We start from the raw sequence: 24,496 nt of genomic DNA, 5'->3' as shown, positions 1-24,496 counted from the left end.
ATAGAAACTAATCCCCAACTTATACTCTTTATAAGTTTAAAATTACCATTACAGACGAGTTTAATTTGGAGAATAACAGCTTGATAAATTTCTGCTTTAAAGACTTGTATACTTGGTAGAAATGAACACATTTAATATACAAATAATGACCATTCCAATTACCTTATGTTTTTATATTAACCAAATTTAGTTTTTGAAGAAAACTTTAGACTCTGTAACATAATACAATGCTCTAACAGTTGTTGTTTAACCATGATTGTATAACTCCAATTTTTAAAATTCATTTTTATTGTAAACAAATGGGATACATCTTGTTTCTCTGTTTGTACATGGGGTAACAGCATACCATTTTTGTAATCATACATTTACCTAGGGTAATAGTTTCTGATTCATTCTGTTATTATTTCCCTTCCCCCCACCATTCCCACCCCTCTTTTCCCTCTGCACAGTACCTCCTTCCTCCGTTCTTGTCCCCCTCCCACCCCCCATTATGTGTCATCATCCACTTATCAGTGAGATCATTCATCCTTTAATTTTTTGAGATTTGCTTATCTCACTTAGCATGATATTCTCCAATTTCATCCATTTGCCTGCAAATGCCATAATTTTATTATTCTTTGTAGCTGAGTAATATTCCATTGTATATATATATACCACAGTTTCTTTATTCATTCATCTATTGAAGGGCAACTAGGTTGGTTCCACAATCTGGCTATTGTGAATTGAGCAGCTATGAACATTGATGTGGCTGTATCTCTGTAGTATGCTGATTTTAAGTCCTTTGGGTATAGGCCAAGGAGTGGGATAGCTGGGTCAAATAGTGGTTCCATTCCAAGTTTTCTAAGGAATATCCACATTGCTTTCCAGAGTGGCTGCACTAATTCACAACCACTCCAGCCATGTACGAGTGTGCCTTTTTCCCAACATCCTCCCCAACACCTGTTGTTGCTTGTATTCTTGATAATTGCCATTCTAATTGGGGTGAGATGGAATCTTAGTGTAGTTTTGATTTACATTTCTCTTATTACTAAAGATGGTGAACATTTTTTCATATGTTTGTTGATTGCTTGTAGATCTTCTTCTGTGAAGCATCTGTTCACATCTTTAGCCCATTTGTTGATTGGGTTATTTGTATTCTTGGTGTTGAGTTTTCTGAGTTCTTTATATATTCTGGAAATCAGCACTCCATCTGAAGTATGTGTGGCAAAGATTTTCTCCCACTCTGTAGGCTCTCTCTTCGCATTGCTGATAGTTTCCTTTGCTGAGAAAAGCTATTTTGCTTGAATCTATCCCAGTTATTGATTCTTCCTTTTATTTCTTGTGCTATGGGAGTCCTGTTAAGGAAGTCTGATTTTATGCCAATACATTGAAGATTTGAGCCTACTTTTTCTACTATAAGCTGTAGGGTCTCTGGTCTGATTTCAAGGCCCTTGATCCATTTTGAGGTTAGTTTCGTGCACAGTGAGAGAAAGGGGTTTAATTTCATTCTGTTGCATATGGATTTCCAATTTTACTAGGACCATTTTTTGAAGAGGCTATCTTTTCTTCATTGCATGTTTTTGGCACCTTTGTCTAGTATGAGAAAATTGTATTTATTTGGGTTTGTGTCCATGTCCTCCATTCTGTACCATTGATCCACCTACTTTGGTGCCAATACCAAGCTGTTTTTGTTACTATTGCTTTGTAGTATAGTTGAAGTTCTGGTATTGCAATACCCCCTGTTTCATTCTTCCTGCTAAGGATTGCTTTAGCTATTCTGGGTTTCTTATTCTTCCAGATGAATTTCATGATTGCTTTCTCTAATTCTGTGAGGTATGTCATTGGGATTTTAATTGAAATTGCATTGAATCTGTATAGCACTTTTGGTAGTATGGCCATTTTGACAATATTAATTCTGCCTATCCAAGAACATGGGATATCTTTCCATCCTCTAAGGTCTTCCTCAAATTCTTTCTTCAATGTTTCATAGTTTTCATTGTAGAGATCTGTTACTCTTTTGTTAGATTGATTCCCAAGTATTTTATTTTTTTCAAAGCTATTGTGAATGGGGTAGTTTTCCTAACTTCTCTTTCTGAAGATTCATCACTTATGTATAAAAATGCTTTGGATTCATGAGCATTGATCTTATATCCTTCTACTGTACTGAATTTGCTTATGAGTTCTCAAAGTTTTCTGGTGGAACTTCCTGGTTCCTCTAAATATAGAATCATGTCATCAGCAAACAGGGATCATTTGAGTTCTTCTTTTCCTATTCATATCCCTTTAATTTCTTTGGTCTGTCTAATTGCTCTGGCTAGAGTTTCAAGGACAATGTTGAATAGAAGTGGTGAAAGAGGGCATCCCTGCCTTGTTCCAGTTTTCAGGGGGAATGCTTTTAGTTTTTCACCATTTAGAATGATATTGGCCATGGTCTTAGCATAGATGGCCTTTACAGTGTTAAGGAATGTTCACACTATCCCTATTTTTTCTAGTGTTTTGAGCATGAAGGGATGTTGTATTTTATCAAATGATTTTTCTGCATCTATTGAAATAATCATGTGATTTTTGACTTTAAGTCTGTTGATATGGTGAATTCCATTTATTGATTTCCAGATGTTGAACCAATCTTGCATCCCTGGGATAAAACCCACTTGATCTTGGTGCACCATCTTTTTAATATATTTTTGTATGCGATTTGCTAAGATTTTGTTGAGAATTTTTTGCGTCGATGTTCATTAAGGATATTGGTCTGAAATTTTCTTTCCTTGATATGTCTCTGTCTGGTTTAGGTATCAGGGTGATATTGGCTTCATAGAATGAGTTTGGGGGGGTTCCCTCCTCTTCTGTTTCATGGAATACTTTGAGAAGTATTGGAATGAGCTCTTCTTTAAAGATTTTGTAGAACTCGGCTGAGAACCCATCTATGTCCCAGAGTTTTCTTTTTTGGTCGGCTTTTGTTAACTTCTTCTATTTCATTATTTGAAATTGAGCTATTTAAATAGATGCCCTTCTTGTTCAGATTATGTAATTCATATGTCTGTAGAAACCTGTTGATGTCTTCGAGATTTTCTGTTTTGTTAGAGTATACATTTTCAACATAGCTTCTAATTATGTTTTGTATTTCAATTGTGTCTGTTGTGATATTTCCTTGTTCATTCTGAAATTTAGTAATTTGGGTTTTCTCTCTCTTTCTCTTTGTTAGTGTGGCTAAGGGTTTATCAATTTTGTTTATTTTTTCAAAGAACCAACTATTTATTTTGTTAATTTTTCAATTGTTTCTTTTGTTTCAATTTCATTGATTTCAGCTCTGATTTTAACTATTTCCTGTCTTCTACTACTTTTGGTGTTGTTCTGTTCTTCTTTTTCTAGGGCTTGAGTCATAGTGTTAGGTCATTTATTTGTTGATATTTTCTTCTTTTATTGAATGCACTCCATGAAATAAACTCTTCGCTAAGTACTGCTTTCATTGTGTCCCAGAGATTTTGATATGATGTTTCTGTGTTCTCATTTACTGCTAACAATTTTTTAATATTCTTCCTGATGTCTTCTGTTATCCATTCATCATACAATAGCATATAATTTAATCTCAGGTGTTGGAGTAGTTTCTGTTTTTTATCCAGTCATTTATTTCTAATTTCAATCCATTATGATCTGAAAGAGTACAAGGTAGTATCTCTGTCTTCTTGTATTTGCTAACAGTATCTTTGTGGCATAAAATATAGTCTATTTTAGAGAAGGATCCATGTGCTGCTGAGAAGAAAGTGTATTCACTCTTTGTTGGATGGTATATTCTATATATGTCTGTTAAGTCTAAATTATTGATTGTGTTATTGAGATATATGGTTCTGAAACTGCCATTCACCGGTGATGAGTTCTGCTCCTTCTAATGTTGAAGATTGAACACTAGAGAAGCACACCAAGGCAAGCATATTAAGCAGGTTTTATTTAAAGGTAATAATACAGACTTCTCCTGGCAGGAAGAAGGGGGTCATGGCTGATGTTCTAAAGTCCCTAGAAGTGAGTGCACCCTACATCTTTTATAGGTTAAATTCTCTTTTGTTCTCCAGTTCTCTCCCGCTTATCTCTCCTTCCTGCCTACATGACTAGGCGTGGTTTTGTGTTAAGTGAGAAGCCATGGGCAGGGGGAGGGCCAAGGTGATTCAGCCAGGAAAGGGCCCAGGGGACATTAATTAGCAGCTCCATGCTTGCAGTCCTTGATAAGGGCAGGTAAATTTGGTGATCAATGGGCTCTGGAAATCCTTGACATTCCATTCTTCCAGGGGCAGTCTCCAACTTCCAGAGGCAGATGGCTTCATGGATTTATTTCTTTGATTTGACCCGAAACCCTATTTCTACACTAACTATCTGTCCTTAATTCTGGCTTCACTTTCTTAGTTCAATTATTGTTTGAAGTATGTGTCCAGTGGTGAGAGAGGTGTATTAAAATCACCTAGTATTATTGTGTTGTGGTCTATTTGATTTCTGGAATTGAGAAGGATTTGTTTGACATACATGGAAGAGCCACTGTTTGGGGCATAGATGTTTATGATTGTTATATCTTGCTGATTTATGCTTCCCTTAAGCAGTATGAAATGTCCTTCTTTATCCCTTCTGACTAACTTTGGCTTGAAGTCCACATTATCTGATATGAGTTTGGATACTCTGACTTTTTTGCTGTGTCCATGTGCATGGTATGTTTTTTCCCATCCTTTCACCTTTAGTCTGTGGGTATCTCTTCCTATGAGATGAGTCTCTTGCAGGCAACATATTGTTGGATCTTTCTTTTAATCCAATCTGCCAGTCTATGTCTTTTGATTGATGAATTCAGGTCATTAACATTCAGGGTTATTATTGAGATATGATTTGTATTCCTGAATATTTGGCTCATTTTTCTTTCTTTTTTTTTTGACACAACTTGTTTTCTCCTTTATTTGGCTATTCCTTTAGGATAGTTCCTTCGTTTGATAATTTACATCATTGTTTTTCATCTCTTCCTCATGGAATATTTTGCTGAGAATGTTCTGTAGTGCTGGCTTTCTTTTTGTAAATTCTTTTAGCTTTTGTTTATCATGGAAGGAATTAATTTTGCCATCAAATTTGATGGTAAGTTTTCCTGAGTATAAGATTCTTGGTTGGCATCTGTTTTCTTTCAGGGCTGAAAAATGTTGTGCCAGGCCCTTCTAGCTTTTAGGGTCTGGATTGAAAAATCTGCTGATATCCTTATTGGTTCCCCCTGAATGTAATTTGATTCTTTTCTCTCAGAACCTTTAAAATTCTGTCTTTATTTTGTATGTTAGGTATTTTCCTAATAGTGTGCCTTTGTGTGGGTCTATTGTAATTTTGTGTATTTGGAATCCCATAAGCATCTTGTACTTGATTTTCCATTTCATTTTTCAGATTTGGGAAATTTTTCTGATATTATTTAATTGAATAGATTGTTCATTCCTTTGGTTTGTTTCTCTGTGCCTTCCTCTATCCCAATAATTCTTAAATTTTGCCTTTTCATGATATCCCAAAATTCTTATAGATTCTGTTCATGATTTCTTTCCATCGTCTTTGGTGAACTTTGTTTTCAAGATTAAATATTTTTTCTTCAATATCTGAGGTTCTGTCTTCCAGGTGTTCTCTCCTCTTGGTTATGCTTTCTATGGAGTTTTTAATTTGGTTTATTGTTTCCTTCATTTCAAGGATATCTGTTTTTTTTCCAATATCTATCTCTCTTTATTGAAATGATCTTTTGCTTCCTGTATTTGCTCTTTTAACTGTTGATTGGTGTGATCATTCAATGCCTGCATTTGCTCTTTCATCTCATCATTCAATGCCTGCATTTGCTCTTTTATCTCCTCTTTTTCTTCTCTGATTGTTTTAATTATGTACATTTTGAACTCCCTTTCTGACATTTCTTCTGCTGTGCTGTCATTGGGTTTTATTGCTATAGTATCTAGGTTTGTTTGGGACATTTTCTTCCCTTGTTTTGTCATATTGCTCAAGTATCTACCCTTGTAGTAGTGGAACTCTGGGATATTGCAGATTTCTTCTATTGACTAATATTGTCTCTGCAGATTTCCAATAACTCAGCTCTTATCCTTCAGCAATCTGATGTCTTGGAGGAACTTGATCATGTGGTGCTCCACTAGTAAGCTGCCCCTCTATTGGTGTTGGCCTTCAGGTGGGGTATATTCCCTGTCAGTGGGCAGAGGTGCCTCCACATATTGAGTAATGGTCAGTCAAAGGGGGACTAGACTGCAGACTGGGACACGTCTGATCTGGGCCTGTGTCTCTGGTTCTACTGCCCTTGTGAGAAAGTCTTGCCCAGCGGGGATGACTTACCCAGTGAGAAAATTTTGATGGGCAGTTCTCCTCCGAGAAGTTCCCTTCCGTCCAGAACTACCACCTGAACTGGGAAGCCCTTCTCTGCAATGCTCCTGGTTGACTGGGTACTTGGCTCCAGCAGGGGAGTCTCACTGGGCTGCTCTACTCCACAAAATTCCCTGCATTTCGGGACTACTGACCCATCTGGGGAGCCTGACCAGTGGGAGAGACTCACCTGGTGGCTCTGAGCTGGTCCCCAGTCTCTCAATACCTCCTCCTCTTGACTCCAGGGTCTTGTCAAAGGTCCTCTAGCCTCCTGTAGGTGTCTCAGGAAGGGAGCTGCTCTTCCAATGATGATGGCCATGCCCTCAGGAATAATTCAAAATGGTGCACCAGCCTATGAAGAATCCTCTGGCTATCTCTGCAATGCAGGCGGCCCTGCTCTTCTGCAGGCTTGTTCTGCAATGGCGACAGACCTCAGCATGGTGGTTGGGAGGGATGGCTTCCCGCTGCCTAGCTCTGCAAGGCAGGTGGGTTGGGTGCCTTCCTGCTGTCACCATGATGCAGGCGTCCTGACTCACCCACCAGATTGCTCTACGACTGCGACCGAACAGTGATGGCGCTGTCCTCTGTGCAGGGGTCTAAACCCCAGTTTTTAGAGTAATTGTTCTAAAGAAGAAAACCTAATAGACATGATGTTAAGAGTGAATTAGTGTTTCTAAGAAATCCTTGTCACTTTAACATATAGATGAAACTTTGCTTTATATCAGTACATTAGTATTTGACCTTAGGAAAAGCCTCAAATAGCTTTAACTGATTGTCTCACATACATATAACCAACTGAGTTGCACACAAACTTGTTGAAATTTCCCCTTTACTACACACAGACTGTCTTAGCACTTACTTAGACCCTCATGTTTACCACATAAGCATTCGCTTACCAAGGAACATTTTTTTCACTAAATATATTTCCGTATTTAGAGCCCTTAATTTTTTTCCCTATCGGTTAACCCCTTGTTTGCATCCTAAAACAACTCTTATGAAATTTGTGTATTTAGCGAAATCACTCCATTTTAACAAGATTAAATACTTTTTTGTTTATAGTACTCTAATTGAATCACAGTTGAAACTTTTGAAGCCCTTTGTATATGGAATTGTACGTGTTAGAACTTAACTCTTAGTTACCTTGTTTTTATTGATAACACAAAGCAATTTTAACCCTTTTTTATTCACCAATTTATGAAAACACCAATATTGTTTAGGTATGTTACCACTGTAATTTCAGGATTTAAGAGTACTTGATGTTATTTTATTAGCATTTTAAATTTGCAAATTAATCAGATGTCTCTAACAATCACATTTGAATAATCTCATATATGATAAGTGTAATTTATTTAATTTATTGTGAAACCAATGTATCAGACAAGAGTATTGAAAAGTATTTGCTGACTCTCTCCTGTTGATGAAAAGTCCTAGAAACGATTGATATTAGACATTTATAAACATCAACATTTAATTAGTCTGACCACCTAGAGTCTTGTGAGTTAATTTTAAAGATATCATACTTTTATTAGGTTACTCAATTTAAAGTGAACTTTTTAAAATCTCGTGAATTAAAAGTATTTGGATTCATATCTTAAATTTTAATTTTATGCGTGTTTAATTTAAATATCATGTACATGATATTTAGTTGCACATAGACAGATAACATGACGTCAGACAACACGATATACACATAACACAAACGCAAAGGCCTTGTAACATTCATCTCCATTGCAGTGTAACAGATATTCAAATGTAACTCTAGAGTTGGTTAAATAAGATATAACTGATCAACAAGTCATTAACCTAGGAATGTTGGATCAGAAATGTGAGCTCAAAAAATATAGCATTTAAGAAAAACAAAACAAGAATCCTAGAAGAAAAAAGGATAATGACCATTGATTTTAGCATGAGAGAGTGAGAAAGAGTTAGGCAAAGAGCAGGGGTGAGAGGAAGGGAGAGGAGAGAGACAGTGAGTCAGTTCTGAGTTGCAGCCCGGGAGGAGTTTAAAAGGAACACTGTTTTTCCCTTCAGTCTCAGGTTGGTCCCCGCTGAGCCTGCTGCAGTCTACATTCCAATGCAGGCTTCAGCAAGGCCAGGCGGGGAAATTACCTAGGCCTTTCAACCCTTTTTTCCTGGCTGGTAATCAGGTCAGGTTTGGATGCAGAAAACCATGGATCATCATCTCCCACTACTTTTGAGGAATGGGCTGCTATATCACACTCCTTACTGCCACATGCCACGGGCTGGTTAGGGCTGTTTCTTCCACTCCAGCCTCCTCCCATGGGGTCTTTCCTTTTCCAGTAGGTGGGGCTGTTGGTTCACTCTTTTGATTGGGATCGGGTGGGGGGCATGAGGAGTGCCACCAGACAGGTTTCTCTGCTGGAGTGATTGCTTAGGAATGTCCTGTTCTCCAGTTACTTGTGGAGAACAAAGAGATGTAGCTGGACAGGGGCTATATTTTTCTATCTGTGCTGCATTTTCTTCGCCATTTTCCCTCGGGTGGTGGGGGGAACTACAGGTTTTGTTTCACTTTCTTCTATAGTCAGAGAGAGTTAACTGTTGGGTCTACATTTTCTGTTGGAGCTCCCTTTAAACAGGCATAAATCATTGTTATCAAGGGATAAAATGGTTCTGGTGGGACTAAACCTTCTTACCATGGGATTCGGGACATCCAGCCCAGTAAACTTGCCCCTGAAACGCTTATTAAATCATCTCAAATCCCGTCAACTATTTCCTGAATCAGAGCTAAATTGTCCTTTAGATAGTAAACAAAATGATCTATTTATGACACCCTAAATTCTAGCTTTGTACTAGGTATAATTATATGCCTAATTTTACTAGTTATAATTAAGTATATATGTGGGCAACCTGGTGAATGGAAAGGAACTTTTCCCCTTCATGTTTTTTCTTTCTTTCAGGCTAAACCTAATCTCTGCTCTCCCCAAAATCCTGAACCTGTTCTCTTGGCTTCTCCCCCACCTTTTAACCCTTCTTTCCCTTCTGAGTTCGATCCAGCCAATGAGTCATCTCCTTACAGGCCTCCTACTGCAGAAGCCCTTGTCCATTCTTCTTCTTTGCCTCATTCTGTTTCTCCTTCTGCTCCTCCATTCAGCCCACTATGTCCCCCCACCACGCAGTCCCATGCACATATCTTAGCCCCTTTACGGGAGGTGACTGGTACGGAGGGAGTAATCAGAGTCCATGTCCCCTTTTCACTGTCTGATCTGATTCAAATAGAGAAGTGGCTAGGTTCCTTCACCTCCAACCCTGCAACCTTCATTAAGGAATCTCAGTACCTTACCCAGTCTTATAACCTTACCTGGCATGACATTTACATAATCATGTCCAACACCCTAACCCCTGAGGAACGCAGGAGGGTCTGGGAACAGGGGCACAATTATGCAGATGACATTCATCAATCGACCCCAACCCATCCCATTGGGACTGAAGAGGTACCAAATAGAGAGCCCCTATGGGACTATAATACTGAGGCTGGGTGTCTACAGCAAGATAGGTTTCAAACCTGCATACTCGCAGGTCTACGAAAAGCTACTATTAAACCCATTAACTATGATAAACTTCAGGAAGTAATACAGGATAAAGATGAAAACCCGTCAGCATTTCTAAGCCGCCTTACAGAGGCCATGCTTAAGTATACCAACCAGGATCCCGAAACCCCAGAGGGATGGCAGCTACTTATGATTTATTATTTTCCCCAAAGTTACCCTGACAAAAAGATGAAATTGAGGCAGTTGGATAGGGGGCCCCTTACCCCACAGCCAGAGTTTCTAGCAGTGGCATTCAAGGTTTATAACAGAAGGGAAGGAAAAAAACAAAAATTAAAATACCAAATGCTGGCCAAAGTCTTTCAGCCAGCTAGACCTGCCCAACTGTCCAACGCTAGGGTGCCCAAGCTCCCAGAAGACCTTCAAGCTCATGCCTCAAATGCAGGCAAGAGGGCCACTGAGCATGAGCCTGCCCCAACTCCCAGCAGCCCAAGTCCTTGTCGAAAATGCCACCAACCGGGACACTGGGCAATGGATTGCCCTGGTGCTCAGAGAAGTGCCAGGTCATCCTTGGCCCCTCCCTCTGGTGACTTGCTGGGATTGGCAATGATGAATGAAGGGGCCCGGGACTTCTGCACCCGATGACCATCATGACTCAGGAGCCCCGGGTGACCCTTATGGTGGCAGGCAGGCAGATCCCTTTCCTGTAGACACTGGAGCCACCTTCTCAGTGCTGCGGGAGTTTTGGGGACCCACTTCCCCTGCCAAATCCTCTATTGTCAGGGTAGAGGGAAAACCATATAATCCCCTACAAACCCTTCCAATAAGCTGCCATATAGGACAAATTGGCTTTACTCATTCCTTTTTAATAATTCCTTCATGTCCCATTCCCCTTCTGGGAAGGGACATCCTAACCAAATTGGGTACCTCTATTTCCTTCTCACCCACCATGCGCCTTAGCCAAGACTCCTCTGCTATTCCTTTCCTTATGACTCTACAGGAATATACAGCTCAAACAGAGTCCTCATATACCCTTCCTCCCTCCCTCGTTGACCCCAAGGTCTGGGACACTCACCCTTCTTTCCTTCCTTCCTTCCTTCCTGTAAGGTATAAAGCCACCTTTCTCTCCCGCTACAGGAATTCCCGTCCTCCTAACCACCTGTCAATCTGCATTATGCCCGCCTCTCCTGTTACAGGAATTTCTGGCTTACGTTGCCGTAATCTTCCTGCCTCCCACATTACGTTCTAATATGCCATTGGTCCATCAGTCAGTCTGTAATAATTCTCCTCCGTGATTGGTTCCTCCCAGCCCGCGAAATTCTGATATCTGAGGAGAAACCCTGCTCCATCTTCTTCATTTCCTTCTTCCCTTTTCCCCGAGCGGACACGAAAATAAAGTTCCTCGTGTGAGACCTGTGTCTGTGGAGCATTTTTCTGGGAGTTATCCATGAACCAAAACTGCCCCTAACATCTGGCTAACAACTTCTGCCTTCCCAAGGGGGCCATGTCTGGGATTGGGGTGGGGATCCAAGGCCTTCCACCACCATCAGGGCCCAAATTGACAGGGTATGTTGCAAATGGATTCTCAGGAGAAAAGTTAGACCCTCCTAAAGCTCCACACTTCCTGGAGGAATCTCTGGAGCAAGAGAGAGAGGGCAATTCATTCCAATGGTATAGAGGGAGAGGAGCAGATGGTGGGAGGCCTTTGTTATTACCGGTGTCTGTGCCTCCTCTTTAGAAGTTAGAAAGCTGGAAGTGGAGGCCTCAAGGGTCATTTTCTTGTTTTTGGTTTCACTTTAAGCCCACACTGCACTGCCAGCAAAGTGCCTTTAAAGTGAGCTGTGGAGCTCTCTGCATAAGGGGGAGAATGGAGTAAACAAATCTCTCAAGAGCAAAGAGGAGGACTGTGAAGTTACCTGCAGGGAGTGTCCCTAATCCTAAGATAGGGGACCTGTGGGAGGACACAGGAGCCTCTCTTCCCTCATGCAGAGAAGTGCTGAGGATCCGATATGTCTCAGGCTTAGTGGGGAACTCCTGTGAGTCATTGCATCACGGCCATATGTCTGCACAGTGTCTACAGCAAAAATCTCCACAGAGGGGATGTGGTTCTGAATTCGGGGGAATCAAACCCTTATGTGAATTTTTTGTGAAGTGAATTTCACTGAAAGTGAAAGTAGAGCTGCTGGGGTTGGGCACATAACAGGAGCCAGAGGTGGTGTGGGCCTTTCCTAGGAGATTAGGACAGTCAGGATGAACAGGGAAGAAAAGGGGGTGAGGGGTCCTCTGCTCGCCCTAACAGGACCCTCAGCACACCAAACACGAAGGGGCTCTTAGTAAATCAGGGGGGACTCACCAATCCCGAGGTGCGTGAGTAGAGGAGGCACGTGGGTGTAAAATGTAGTGGTGCCAGGCTAGCTCAGGTGCAGGTAAGGCTGTGGAGTCAAGACCCCCAGACTCGGGAGTTGGGTGGGAGCAGGCTTGTGGCCAGCAGCCTGCAAACTCGTTTATTGTGGGAAGAGTTATATATTTTATAAGTTTCTTGCCCAACCACAATGTGCCACGGGGGATCAGAACACCAGGCTCCTATACAGGTTCTCTTGGTAACGCTAGGTCAACGTGGGCAGTTGTTTACTTTCCTAGGTAGAAGCAGAACGCTCCTCCCTGCAAGTGTACACACTTGAGAAGTTCACTGCGGCCAGCCAAGAACTAGGATTTCTCCCAACATATATGGGTGGAAACCAAATGTAGGATGGCTGTGTTTGTTGGAGGCAGGTCACTGGGGCGTGCTTTTGAGTTTTATTATGTTTCTGGTGAGCAGAGCCCTCTCTTTCTACCCCCCACCCTTCAGCGATCAGTGTAGCTGAGCCATGTTCTTCCACCACACTCCTCTGTCATGATCGGCCACCTCACCTATGGACTAGAGCTATGGTGTTCACCTCCTGTGGACTGAGACCTCTGAAATTGTAAGCAGAAATAACTGTGTCCTCTTCACATGGTCCATGGCATATATACCAGTCACAGCAATGAAAACAGTTAACTAAGACCCTCTCCAATGCCATTTAAAGAGCAATTTATATAGTAATCAGGCTGCCTTCCTACAGGACATGGTAGAAGGAGAAGCAGTAGAATGAGTCAGAGTGACACATGAACACGCTCCATTGTGTGAGGACCTGACAGGAGGGAGGCTGCTGTGGGACAGGGAGGGAGGAGCAGACCCAACCTGCAGAGCCAGGTGACCTGTTACACTCCAGGGGCCTTCCTGCCATGAGGTATAGCATGACAAAGAACAGGAGAAACAACATTATTTGTGAATAAAAACATATAAATCTGTAAAATAATAGGTGTAAAGCTAATGTTTAAAGTGAGATTTTGACTATTATAAAATATATGAGAAAAACTATAACAAGGCAATTAAAGGAAACCCAGGTTCCCTGATGTACAAATATTTAAGTACTACCGTGTTTTAATTCTCAAGTAGAGCTATGGTTTTAGAGCACTTCCTATCATAACCCCAGTGGAATTTTTTTTACAGAACTAGAAATCAGTTTACAACATATTTGATGTGAAAAAAGACCCTGAATATTCAAAACATATTTTTAATTTATCATAGGTATCTAACATTGCATTCATTTTGATGTAATCATACAAGGCTGGATGATCATTTTCTTCCATTCTGTCCTCAGAACTTCCCATTCCCTCCTCTTCTTCCTCCTCCTGGTCCCTTCCTATACTCTGCTCATCTCTCTGTTGCAGGTTGGAGAAGGACTGTCCTCAAACTCCTGCATTTGTTCAGAAGTGTCAGACTTGGGAAGACAAGGTCATGAACTCTGGAACTTAAGTGATCCTAGTTTGATGGACAAGAAGGGTGGTGATTTAAGCAGGTGAGGTGTGATGAGGAGGGGAGTCACTGGGGGTGTCCTGGAGGGTTCCCTCTTCCCGGTAGGCCCCATAATTTTCCCAGAGCTTGGTGGCCACCATGAGGTGAGTACCTTCTTTCCATTGCTGCACTTCAACCAGGAGGCTCTGCCTCCCTCAGGTGCAGAAAATGGAGTGACCTTCTACAACCTGGAGCCAGAGCAAAACTGACATACACTACATTGGTCTTGCCAGGTGTTTACACACAGGGAAGGAAAGATGACTGCCACAGAAATTAGTACCAGGAGTGGGGTCCATCTATGACAAGCTTATCTATGAGATTCAAGTCTTTAGAACTGGTTTTAGGAAAGAAAGTGGGAAAGCCTGAGGATGCAGGATGGAGAAGCCTTCAAGGTGTAACAGGGCTCATGGGCTATTGTGTTAGGAGCTCAGAGGACCAGAAGGCTGATAGGAATGAAAACCGTGCTCATGAGGATTCCAAGGGAAATGAGGACTCCCTTGGGAGTTGTAATGGAGGCAATTCATGGTGTATTCCAGCAGATAGCATGACGACACGTTCCCATGCCTGAGGAGTCCTGGGAGGCTGAATCAAAGGTAAGGAACTAGTTAATCTGGTGGTGGAAGATTCAAGGCAGCACAGCTGCAGGAGGTGGCATAGGTACTGCTCTTTGTTATGAGCCAGGTCTATGGTGATCATAAGGAGCAGAATATAGAGCAGAAGGATTTGAAGACTTGGAGATGAGTCAGAATGTACATTTAAAGCAGGGGTTAAGAAAGTTGGAGTTTTGGAAGAGATTACAGATAAAAGGGGATGCTACCTTCTGTACCCAGAAAACAGGACAGATACCTCAAGGACCTCTCAGGAATTTGCAAGGGCACACCCATTGCAGGGTCAGGAATGTAGAAGGGAGATCCCATGAGAAGAGATAGTGGGGCCTCTGCTCACATCAGGGAACTAGGATGTGGCTTCTCCATTCTCCATCCTGGACACTAAGAGACCAGAGCAGCCATGACCCCAGTATGCTCAGTTCCTGCCTGAGCTTCCAGCATACCTTGGTATCATGCACCGAGAGCTGGTTCTTTCAGAATGCAGGATGCTGGAGTGAGTTGTTCATGGAGGACTTCACTGGTCCTTCAAAGAAGTTCTGGGAGGCCAGCAATGAGTACAATGTGTGGAATCCCTGTGCTAAGTCTGAGGAAGTTGATGCTTGGACCTGTGAATGTGAGCCTGAAACTGGAATGGAGACCCCAGAAACTCAGAGATGGCAGTCATGTGCACTGTCTCACAAGGGGACTGCTGGCTGTGGAGAGAGCCAGGATATGAGAGAGGCCATGAGGGCAGCAGCAGGCAGCACCACAGGGTCAGCAAGGCCAATCACTTAGGAGAACACCTCTCTCCTTCATGTGACACTGGGGCCAGAGCTGGAGCCAAAGGACTGGCTTGCCAAGGTGGAGTTTCTTTCCTCTCTTTTCTCCATCCCTTCTCTCTAGGCCCTAGACCTGTTTACTTGATGCCCAAGTGTGGATATATGACCTGCTTCTGCGTTTTACAGGAGCTACCAGCCAAGTGTTTGCTTTTAGTGAGGTGAGACTTTGAAGTTGGCCTTTTGGAAATGCAGGGAATGGTCACTCCATGACGACTCTGAGAGAAGAACCACATTCACTGTGAGATGGACATGAGCTTTGGGTTCCAAGTTGGAAGGTTATGGTGTGGATATGAGGTGACCGCCCACAACCTCTGTCTTATTGCTGGTAGTGAAAGATCAGAATGTGAGCTGCAAACACATCAGTCCATCCTAGTCAGAATGGACTCCCTGGGTGGCACCTGTACGTGGGTAAGGAGTGCCCGGGGAGGCTGTCACTGTCCCCCAGCCCCCTCTTGGCTTTCTCTCTTATTCCTGCCCACCAAGACCTACACCTATTGCCTCCACCTGCATTTCACCTTGGGGATTTGCCTCACCTGAGACCTAGCATTATAAAGTTGGATGGACATGTACTGACCCTCTGAAACTATCAGTCAGGATGAAATTTCTTATTCTAGGTGGTTCTTCAAGTAGTTTGGTCAGAGGGATGTGTTCATTAAGTTCACTGAACTTGTTGTATTGATGACATCTCAACTAAGCAGTTAAATAGATAAATAGATGGTTGTTAAAATAATGACAGGTGAATGACAGATTACAAACAGAGAGACCTGTGTTTGATTATACACACGCAGACACAAACATATGGAGAGAAGAGAAAGGCAGGTAAGAAATGACAGTGATAGAAGATAGAAAGATAGTAGACAGGTGGTGGATAGACTGAAATTGTTGCAGGCCATCAGCCAGAGGTCAGCAGCCTTGGTTGAGGCTCTGGTGTCTGGAGGACCCACAGGTGGAGGACTGCTTGCTTCATAATTGTGGACTTGTGTGGACCTGCCACAATGCCTTGGCATCCCAAGAATGGCTGCTGCCACTTTTTCCCCATGCGTTGAACACCTAGATCCCCAAGTCTCCTGCTCACAGAATGGCTGGGTATAGTCACAGGCCAGGCCTGGCTCAACCTCATCTTCAAGGACCTGAGGATAGAGTTGGGCTCCAGCTCCCACGAGTGTGTGACTTGCCCTGTTCCTGTTCCTGCCTCTGCTGTGGGCCCCCTGCTTCTTCCTAGGTCCATGCTCAGGTCCCATGCTAGGTCCCACTCCAGGGGACACGTGTGAGGAGTGAGCAGTGTCCTCTGTGCACAGAGACCAGCTGTGCTGTGGGTTTCCAGGTTAGTAGGAGAGTCACAGCAAATTCACTTTGTGGAATGAGGTGAGATGAGGCTTAAGGTGGGCACCAGAGGCTCTGAGCCTCATCGGAACTGGCATTTGGGTCATGGTTGTGAGATGCGAGAAGCTTTGAGCTCCCTACCACCCAGGAGCCAGGAGAAGTCCCACTGCCCTGCAGACACCCAGGCTGACTCCAGACACTGTCATGAACCTTGGTAGGAGCAGAGCAGCAGGAGGTCCCTGTGGACCCACTTCCACAAGCAGGATGCTACCTGCCCAGGGAAACCTCAGGCAATGACTGACCAGGGTGTGGAGAGCTCATCAGGGAGAGAGCAGGTGGAGATGTGGCCAGGGGAGGAGGCAGGTGGTCAGTGACCAGGAGAACCATGTTGTCAATGGAGGACCCTACGATGACAGCTAAGGACACTGTGTGGGAGGCTGAGCAGCAGACACAGGTTTCCATTTCAGGTGTGTGTGTGTGTGTGTTGTGTGTGTGTGTGTGTGAGATTTCTGGGAAGTCATAGTATGTGTGTGTGTGTGAGGTGTGTTTGAGGTATCTGGGAGGTCCGCGTGTGTGTGTGTGTTGTGTGTCTGTGTGGTCTCTGGGAAGTCCTAATGTGTGTGTACTTGTGTGTGTGTGTTTGAAGTTCCTGGAGGTGATAATGCATTTGTGTGTGTATGTGAGCTTCCTGGGAGGTGCTAACTCATGTGCGTGAATGTGTGGGTGTGCCTTTGTTCCTGTGACGTCAAGACGTGTGTATGTGTGTCTGAGGTTTCTGGGGTTCCTAAAGTATATGTGTGTTTGTGTGGTGTGTGCATGTGAGTGAGTTTCCTAGGAAGTTGTAACATATGTGTTTTTGTGTGTTTTGTGTGTTTGAAGTGCCTGGGAGGTGCTAATATGTATGTGTGTGGGGGGTTTGTGAGTGTGTGTGTGTGAGAGAGAGAGAGAGAGAGACAGAGATAGACATCTCTTTGTGGTTCTACTCTGGGTGTGTATGTGTGTGTTTTTCTCAGGTTTTTGGGAGGTCCTAATGTATTTGCACACACGTGTGTGTGTGTGTGTGTGTGTGTATGTCTGAGGTTCCTGGGAGGTTCTAATGCATACGTGCGTGTGTGTGTGTGTGTTTTTGTGTTTATCTGAGTTTCCTGGGAGGTCCTAAATTGTGTGTGTGTGTGTTTGGTGAGTGTGCATGTGAGGTCTTTGGGAGGTCCTAATGTGTGTGTGTGTGTGTGTGTGTGTGTGTGTGTGTGTGTGTTTGTGTGAGGTCTCTGGAATGTCCTAATATGTGTGTGTGTGTGTGTGTGTCTGTGTGTGTGTGTATCTGAGGTCTCTGGGATCCTAGGATCAACTCTGGAAGATGAGGCTACACAATGGTGAGAGCTTACACCTGCCTGCCCTGGGGAGGTGTGAGTCCCGGTCAGTGTGTAAAGAGCCCCTGGCAGGATCATGGGTGTGATGGGTCGCGGTGCCTGAGAGCCTGCTGAGCTCTCCCCATGTGCATCCTCTTCAGCTGCTCAGAGACTGGCTGGCTGGAGCAGGAGGCAACCTGCAGCTCAGGGACAGCAATGTGACACATAGGAGAATCTGCCTTCCAGGGGTCTCACCCATCCAGATACACAACACACAAAACACCCAGACACATACACACATAAAACAAAAACATCCATGTGCACATGGACACATGGATTCACACAGCTACTGTGCAGCCAGGACTGAGATCTGTGGAGAAGGACATGTCTGACCTCATAAGACAACATCAGGGAATGAACTGAGGCAGATAAGAGCCCTCGATACCCCATGTTGGAATCAATGGACACCCAGATCAGGTGGAGAGAAACCACTCACTCATCTCCAGGACTGCTCTGAAGGTGGCACCTGAGTTCCCTGTGTGCTGAGCACTCCCTGCTGGCTCTAGGGATCCTGTAGGGAGGTTTGTGTCTGGGCTCACACTGAGGTCCCCTCACTGTGTCTCTGGCACAGTAATAGGTGGCCGAATCTTGGGTGGTCAGGGAGCTGAGCTGCAGGGAGTACTGTTCTTAGACGTGTTTCTGGAGATGGACGCTTGGCTCTTGAGGGATGGGCTGTAGTTAATGCTATCATCGTACCATATGCACCCTATCCACTCTAGTCCCTTCCCTGGGGGGCTGATGGATCCATTGCTATTAGTAACCACTACTTGTGATGGAGTAACCAGACACAGCACAGGTGAGGAACAGGGTCTGTGAGGGCTTCACCAAACCAGGTCCCGACTCCTGCAGCTACATCTGACACCTGGGGACAAGGACAGAGAGACCCTGTCAGTAAACTGCAGTCACAACCTCTCCATGGACCCAGTTCTGACATTGGGTACACTCACCTTGGGGAGCTGTGTCTAGGCACAGGAGAAGACCCAGCAGCCTCATCTTCTAGACCACACTTCCGTTTCCAGAGAGCTCAGCCCTTTGTGAGCAGAGTGCTGTGAGCTCCCACAGCCCAGAGAGCATTTGAACCCAGAGTAGGAGGAGGAATTTGCATGAGGCTGAGGCCAGGATGCCTTCTGAGATGTGTCCCTCTCTTGAACTGAAGTGGAGATTTACCTGTGACAGGACAGCAGTTGGATTAGGGGGTGCTGGAAGGCTGTCAGAAGACAGCACTGACTTACTCAGTCTTTGTTCTTAGAGACAATGCTAAGGACCATGTCTAGAGACAATGCTAAGGACCATGCCTGGAGACAATGCTAAAGAACATGCCTGGAGACAATGCTAAGGACCATGCCTGGAGACAATGCTAAGGACTAAGACTAGAGAAAATGCTAAGGACCATGCATGGAGAAAATGCTAAGGACTATGCCTGGAGACACTGCTAAGGACCATGCCTGGAGACAATGCTAAGGACCATGCCTAGAGACAATGCTAAAGACCATGCCTAGAGACAATGCTAAAGACCATGCCTGGAGACACTGCTAAGGACTATGCATGGAGACAATGCTAAGGACCAATACTAGAGACAATGCTAAGGACCATGCATGGAGAAAATGCTAAGGACCATGCCTGGAGACAATGCAAAGGACCAATGCTGGAGACAATGCTAAGGACCATGCCTAGAGACAGTGCTAAAGACCATGCCTGGAGACAATGCTAAGGACCAAGACTAGAGACAATGCTAAGGACCATGCCTGGAGACAATGCTAAGGACCATGCCTGGAGACAATGCTAAGGACCATGCCTGGAGACAATGAGAATGATGACTTCAGGGCATGTCATGAGCTGCCAAGAACACACCAAGCTCAAACTCAAAGGAGTAAAGGTGAAAATTCTCTTGAGAAGAGACCAGTGGGGCAGCTTTCTTACAAAAGGGAGCCTAGGAAGTTTTTCAATGTGCTCAGCCACCCAGACCCTCAGAGGTTGCTGCAGCCAGGGCCACTGGAGGCTTGGTTACTGTTCGAGATAGCGGCAGAACTTGGTGTCGACCATGTGGTGCTGGTTCTGCAGGATTGCAGGGTGCTGGAGTTAGGGGGTCATGGAGGCTTCCACCAGGATTTCAAAGGAAGGTCTGGGAGGGCAGGCAAAGTGCACAGGGCAGAGTCCCTGTGGTCACACCCTGAGAAGTCAACGTGTGGGGATGTGAGCAGGAAGCTGAAGCTGTGTTGCAACCTCCTAAGATTAAAAAACACCAGTAACGTGGGACAGTGTCCTGAGAAAACAGCAAGAATTGAGCAGAAACAAGCCAAGAGGAAGGACACGTGAACTGCAAGACGCAAGGCCACAAGGGTGGAGCTACACATGACATTGGATTGTATATCAAGATACCATGCACCTCAAATACTGGAATCCAACTCTGGGAGGTGTTTGCCCATTTTGATTTTAGTCCTGCTTTGGTTCCATCCCGTCCTTCTATGCCCCTAGATTTGTAACTGGAAATGTTTACTCAGTACCTTTATGTGTTGGATATTTGTAAATTGATTTTAATGTTACAGGAACTCTCAAGGCGAGAATTCCTGAGCTACAGAGGAATCTGTGGACTTGAACTTTGAGCCATCTCAGCACTGCTGAGACCATGGGCACTCTGGAAAATGGACAAGGTATGGTTTCCTTGTGAGATGGTGGTGAGTTTTGAGAGTCAGGGGCAGAACTTTATGGTTTGGATGTGAGCTGTACCACAAATGCTCCCAAGTGAGACAATGCAGGACAGTTCAGAGGAGAAGTGATTGGGTTGTAAGAGTCTTGCCCCAATCAGTAAGTGAATCCCATGTGGGATGAACTGAAGTTGGATGTTGTGGCTGGAGGAAATTGGAATTAGGGCATGACTTTGGGGTGTCTGTTTTGAGTCTGGAGAGTGAAGACTGTGCTTCCTGATCACCCTGATGTGAGCTGCTTCCTTCCACCACCTCCTCTGCCATGATGTTCAGCCTCATCTCGAGCCTCAAGGAATGGAGCAGCCTTCTATGGAGTAAGACCTCTGAAATCATGAGGCCTCAAATAAACCTTTCCTCCTAAAAGATTTCTGGTCAGATCCTTCAGTCAGATCAGTGAAAAAATGTGACTAAACCCTCACAAGTGAAATCGTAGACACAAAGAGAAAAACAGCTGAGAGGAATCCCTGGGAACTAGAAGAGAGATCAGGAGGTAGAGAAGGGGATTGAGGGTGAGGTTGAGGGGCAGGAGACGGGAGGGAGGAGGAATTAAACTGACCAGGCTACCCTGTGTACCTGCAGGAGGTTCCGTAGTAAATGTCCCTTATGTTCTCTAAACAGCACTAAGTAAAATACACACACACACACACACACAAACACACACACACACAAATAGTCCACACCCCTGCCCCAAGATACACACATACACACACACACACACACAAAGATCTGTTGGACAAAAAAGAAAAAAGGGCAAAGAGGAAGAGTAAAGAGCAGGGAGAAGAAGTGGCAGGGATGGAAGAGGAGGAGGTCGTACTCCATGACTGTGCAGTTACGTCAATTGAAATGTTGTATCATCCATGATTATGAGGCACGAATGAAAAAGGATGTATAAAGTGAAAACCCAATTGTTCTCTTCAGAGTCGCTACAAATTAGTACAGAAACACGTCCACAGAGCTCCCCTGGGAAGCTGGTACATGGAGAGGCCCCAGATGCTGGAACCTGCCCTCAACCCCCTCTGCACCTGCTCCTGGGTGACCCTGAGCTCCCTGTGTGCTGAGCGCCCCCTGCTGGCCCTGGGCACCCTGCAGGGAGGTTTGTGTCTAGGCTTGAACTGAGGTCCCCTCACTGTGTCTCTAACACAGTAATAGGTGGCTGTGCCCTCGGCTCTCAGGCTGCTCATTTGCAGGTACAGCGTGTTCTTTGCGTCGTCTCTGGAGATGGTGAATCGGCCTTTTACAGATGCTTCATATTCAGTGGTGTAACTATCAGCTTTGTTTCTTATAAGACCAACCCACTCCAGCCCCTTCCCTGGAGCCTGGCGGACCCAGATCATGTAGTAGTCACTGAAGGTGAATCCAGAGGCTGCACAGGAGAGTCGCAGGGACCCCCCAGGCTGCACCAGGCCTCCCCCAGACTCCACCAGGTGCACCTCACACTGCACACCTGCAAACACAGAGGCAGCCTGGTCAGGACACTCACTCGTCCACTCTTTCTCTCACTCCTGTCCACTCACACACTCAGGATCTCCGTTCTCCATTAATCACCTTTGAAAACAGCCACAAGGAAAACCCAGCTGAGCACACAGTCCATGGTGAGCAGCCTGTGTTGAGTCCTGACCACTGAGTGGGATAAGCTGGAGTCCAGGGCTGGGCTCCTGTGCAGAGCTGCAGGGTCAGGGTGGCTGGTTTTTATGAGCAGAGGGAGGCCCTATTTGCATGTCCTCCTGCTCTATAGCAGCTCTGGGTGGAGGCCCAGGTAGAGCAGCACTGAGGGCAGGTGGGAGTGTCATGGGCAGCCACGTTTCCTTAAGGCTGCTGCTCTGTCACCTCAGCATGTCCTTGTGGTCCCAGAATAGTGAGACAATTAACATCCTTGCCAGGCCACCTGGATTCCCCTAGGGCTGGCAGAGTGACTTCCTGACCTGTCAGGGTCGTCTCTGCCATGACTACGTGGGGGAGGAAAGGGTTAACTGGAGGATGGTGGAGGATTTTTATTTCCCAAAACACTTACCTACTCAATGACCACACAAGAGACATACTTTATTTGTGAGAGAGGGCGTGTGACAGGTCCGGCCATACCAGCTCTGCCCTCTTCAGAACCACGGAGTCACCCAACTCTGCCTTACTCATAATATGCAGGTAAAAGGGGCAAGAGCAGCAGGAGCTTCTTCTGTGATGGACAAGATAGGGTTGAGTCAGGGGAGCCATGCACTTAGGGGAAATTCCAGAAGGAGACAGGAAAACACTCCCAGGCAGCACCACCTACTTCCCTGCAGTTCCTAGAAGCCAGGCCTCTGCGTCCCGTGGCTCAACCTAGTCAGATTCTGCTAAATAACGAGGCTCCCGACATTGGCGTGCTGAGTCCCCAGTGTGATCCCAGCCCCACTCCGGGCATCCAGCCCAGCTGCCCCTCTCTGTCTCCTGCCTTCCTGCCATGTGGTGGAGCAGCCTCAGGAAGCCCTGGGCAGGAGCAGCACCTTGAGGTCTGCATCCTGGTCTCCAGAACCTGCTGCAGTGCAGCTCTCTCATTGCACATCATCAGCCTCTGGAGCTGCTCAGAGCCCCACAGACTGGATCAGCTCACACTGGAGCTGGTGACAGAGGTAGTCACAGTAAACAGCTAAGGATGCAGCCCTGGACTGGGTAAAGTGTCTGTGCCAGGGTGATCTGGGTGCTGGAATCGTCTCTCCAGCAGCAAACCTGGCAGCACCCATGTGGCTGACTCTGCAGGCACACAGGTGCCAATGCTGCCGAGGTGAGTCCTCTTCCATCTGTGTCCAGAGGAAGACTTGGGTGGACCTTGGTCTCAGGCAGAGCTTTGTCACAGGTGCAGCACCTACAAAGAGACCCCTGGGTCATGGCTAGTGGAGCCTGGAAGCAAGGCCCACTATGGACCCACCCCTCTAGGTCTACCAGCTGCAGGGCCAGCTAGGAGAGCAGCAGGCAAGAGACTCCAAACTGTGCAGCACATCCTGGGTGAGGAGAGACATGGGGTGGGACAGCCTGAGGACTGGGGTCAGGACCACTGTCCAGTGTGCACAGCAGGTGGGACCTGGAGGCCAAGGGCTGAGTCCTTAACTCAGGTCCCAGGAGTGGTGAAGCACTATTCATAATCATCAGGTTGTCCCTTAGTGGTGATGTGGAGAGTAAGCTGTCCACAGAGGATTAATGAACTTAGCCAAGGAGAATGGCGTCCTGTCCCTCCTGGCCATGGGCGTGGACCTGGAGCACATGGACCTAGCTGACCTAAGTCAGGCAGAGGGAGGCCATCACCACACCAGCATCATGTGGGGAAGCTACTGCATCAGCCTCCTGGACAGAGAGAAGACCAGTGGTCCCTGGAGATGGGAAGATGCAGGGAGGTGAGGGTGGGGTGGTTGGTGAGGACCAGGTGCAGAGAGGGCCTTGTCCTGGTGCCCTGCAGCTCACATGCACCTGTGGCCACAGCCAGGCTGTGCTTCACAGTGACTGCAGCCCAGCAGCTGGGGGCTGAGGGTGCAGTTTCTCAGGATGGGAACGACTACCTGCTGCGTGTCCACTGCCCTGCCCTCCACCTCTGACCTGCCTGTCCTCCTGACTGTTCAGCCAAAGCCTGTGGACAGGAGGGCTGGAATCTACCCTGAGCTCTTCCTCTCATCTGTCCTGCACTCTGGTTTCCACCATGAGATTACAGCATGGGAGGGGCTGGGCCAGGGTGAGGGTCCTGGGAGCAGAGGCAGCTCTCACCTGCAGCCTGAGGCTGAGAGCCACTGGGTCCACCAAGAGCAGTAGAGCCAGGCTGACAGCAGACAGGGAGGACATGCAGGGCAGGCTGGGTGAGGAGGGAGGCCCAGGGCTCCTTCCTTGAGCAGCATCACTGCAGTGAGAACTGCCCTGCCCACAGCACCATCATTTGGAGGACACAGTGGACACTC

At 45.6% G+C, this 24,496-nt stretch overlaps 1 gene segment (V, D, J or C); it reads right to left on the bottom strand.

The window, feature by feature from the left end:
* Nucleotides 1-19,881: 19,881 nt before the first annotated feature.
* Nucleotides 19,882-22,234, bottom strand: LOC124974750 (immunoglobulin heavy variable 3-72-like). The segment is given in 3 exon segments: nucleotides 19,882-19,932; nucleotides 21,665-22,026; nucleotides 22,128-22,234. Coding segments are annotated over 3 exon segments (459 nt in total).
* Nucleotides 22,235-24,496: the final 2,262 nt, after the last annotated feature.

The sequence above is a fragment of the Sciurus carolinensis genome, unplaced genomic scaffold, assembly GCF_902686445.1.
Source record: "Sciurus carolinensis unplaced genomic scaffold, mSciCar1.2, whole genome shotgun sequence".
Classification (NCBI taxonomy): Eukaryota; Metazoa; Chordata; class Mammalia; order Rodentia; family Sciuridae; genus Sciurus; species Sciurus carolinensis.
Note: the sequence above shows the minus strand (reverse complement) of the source record. Positions and strands in the feature narration are given on the sequence as shown.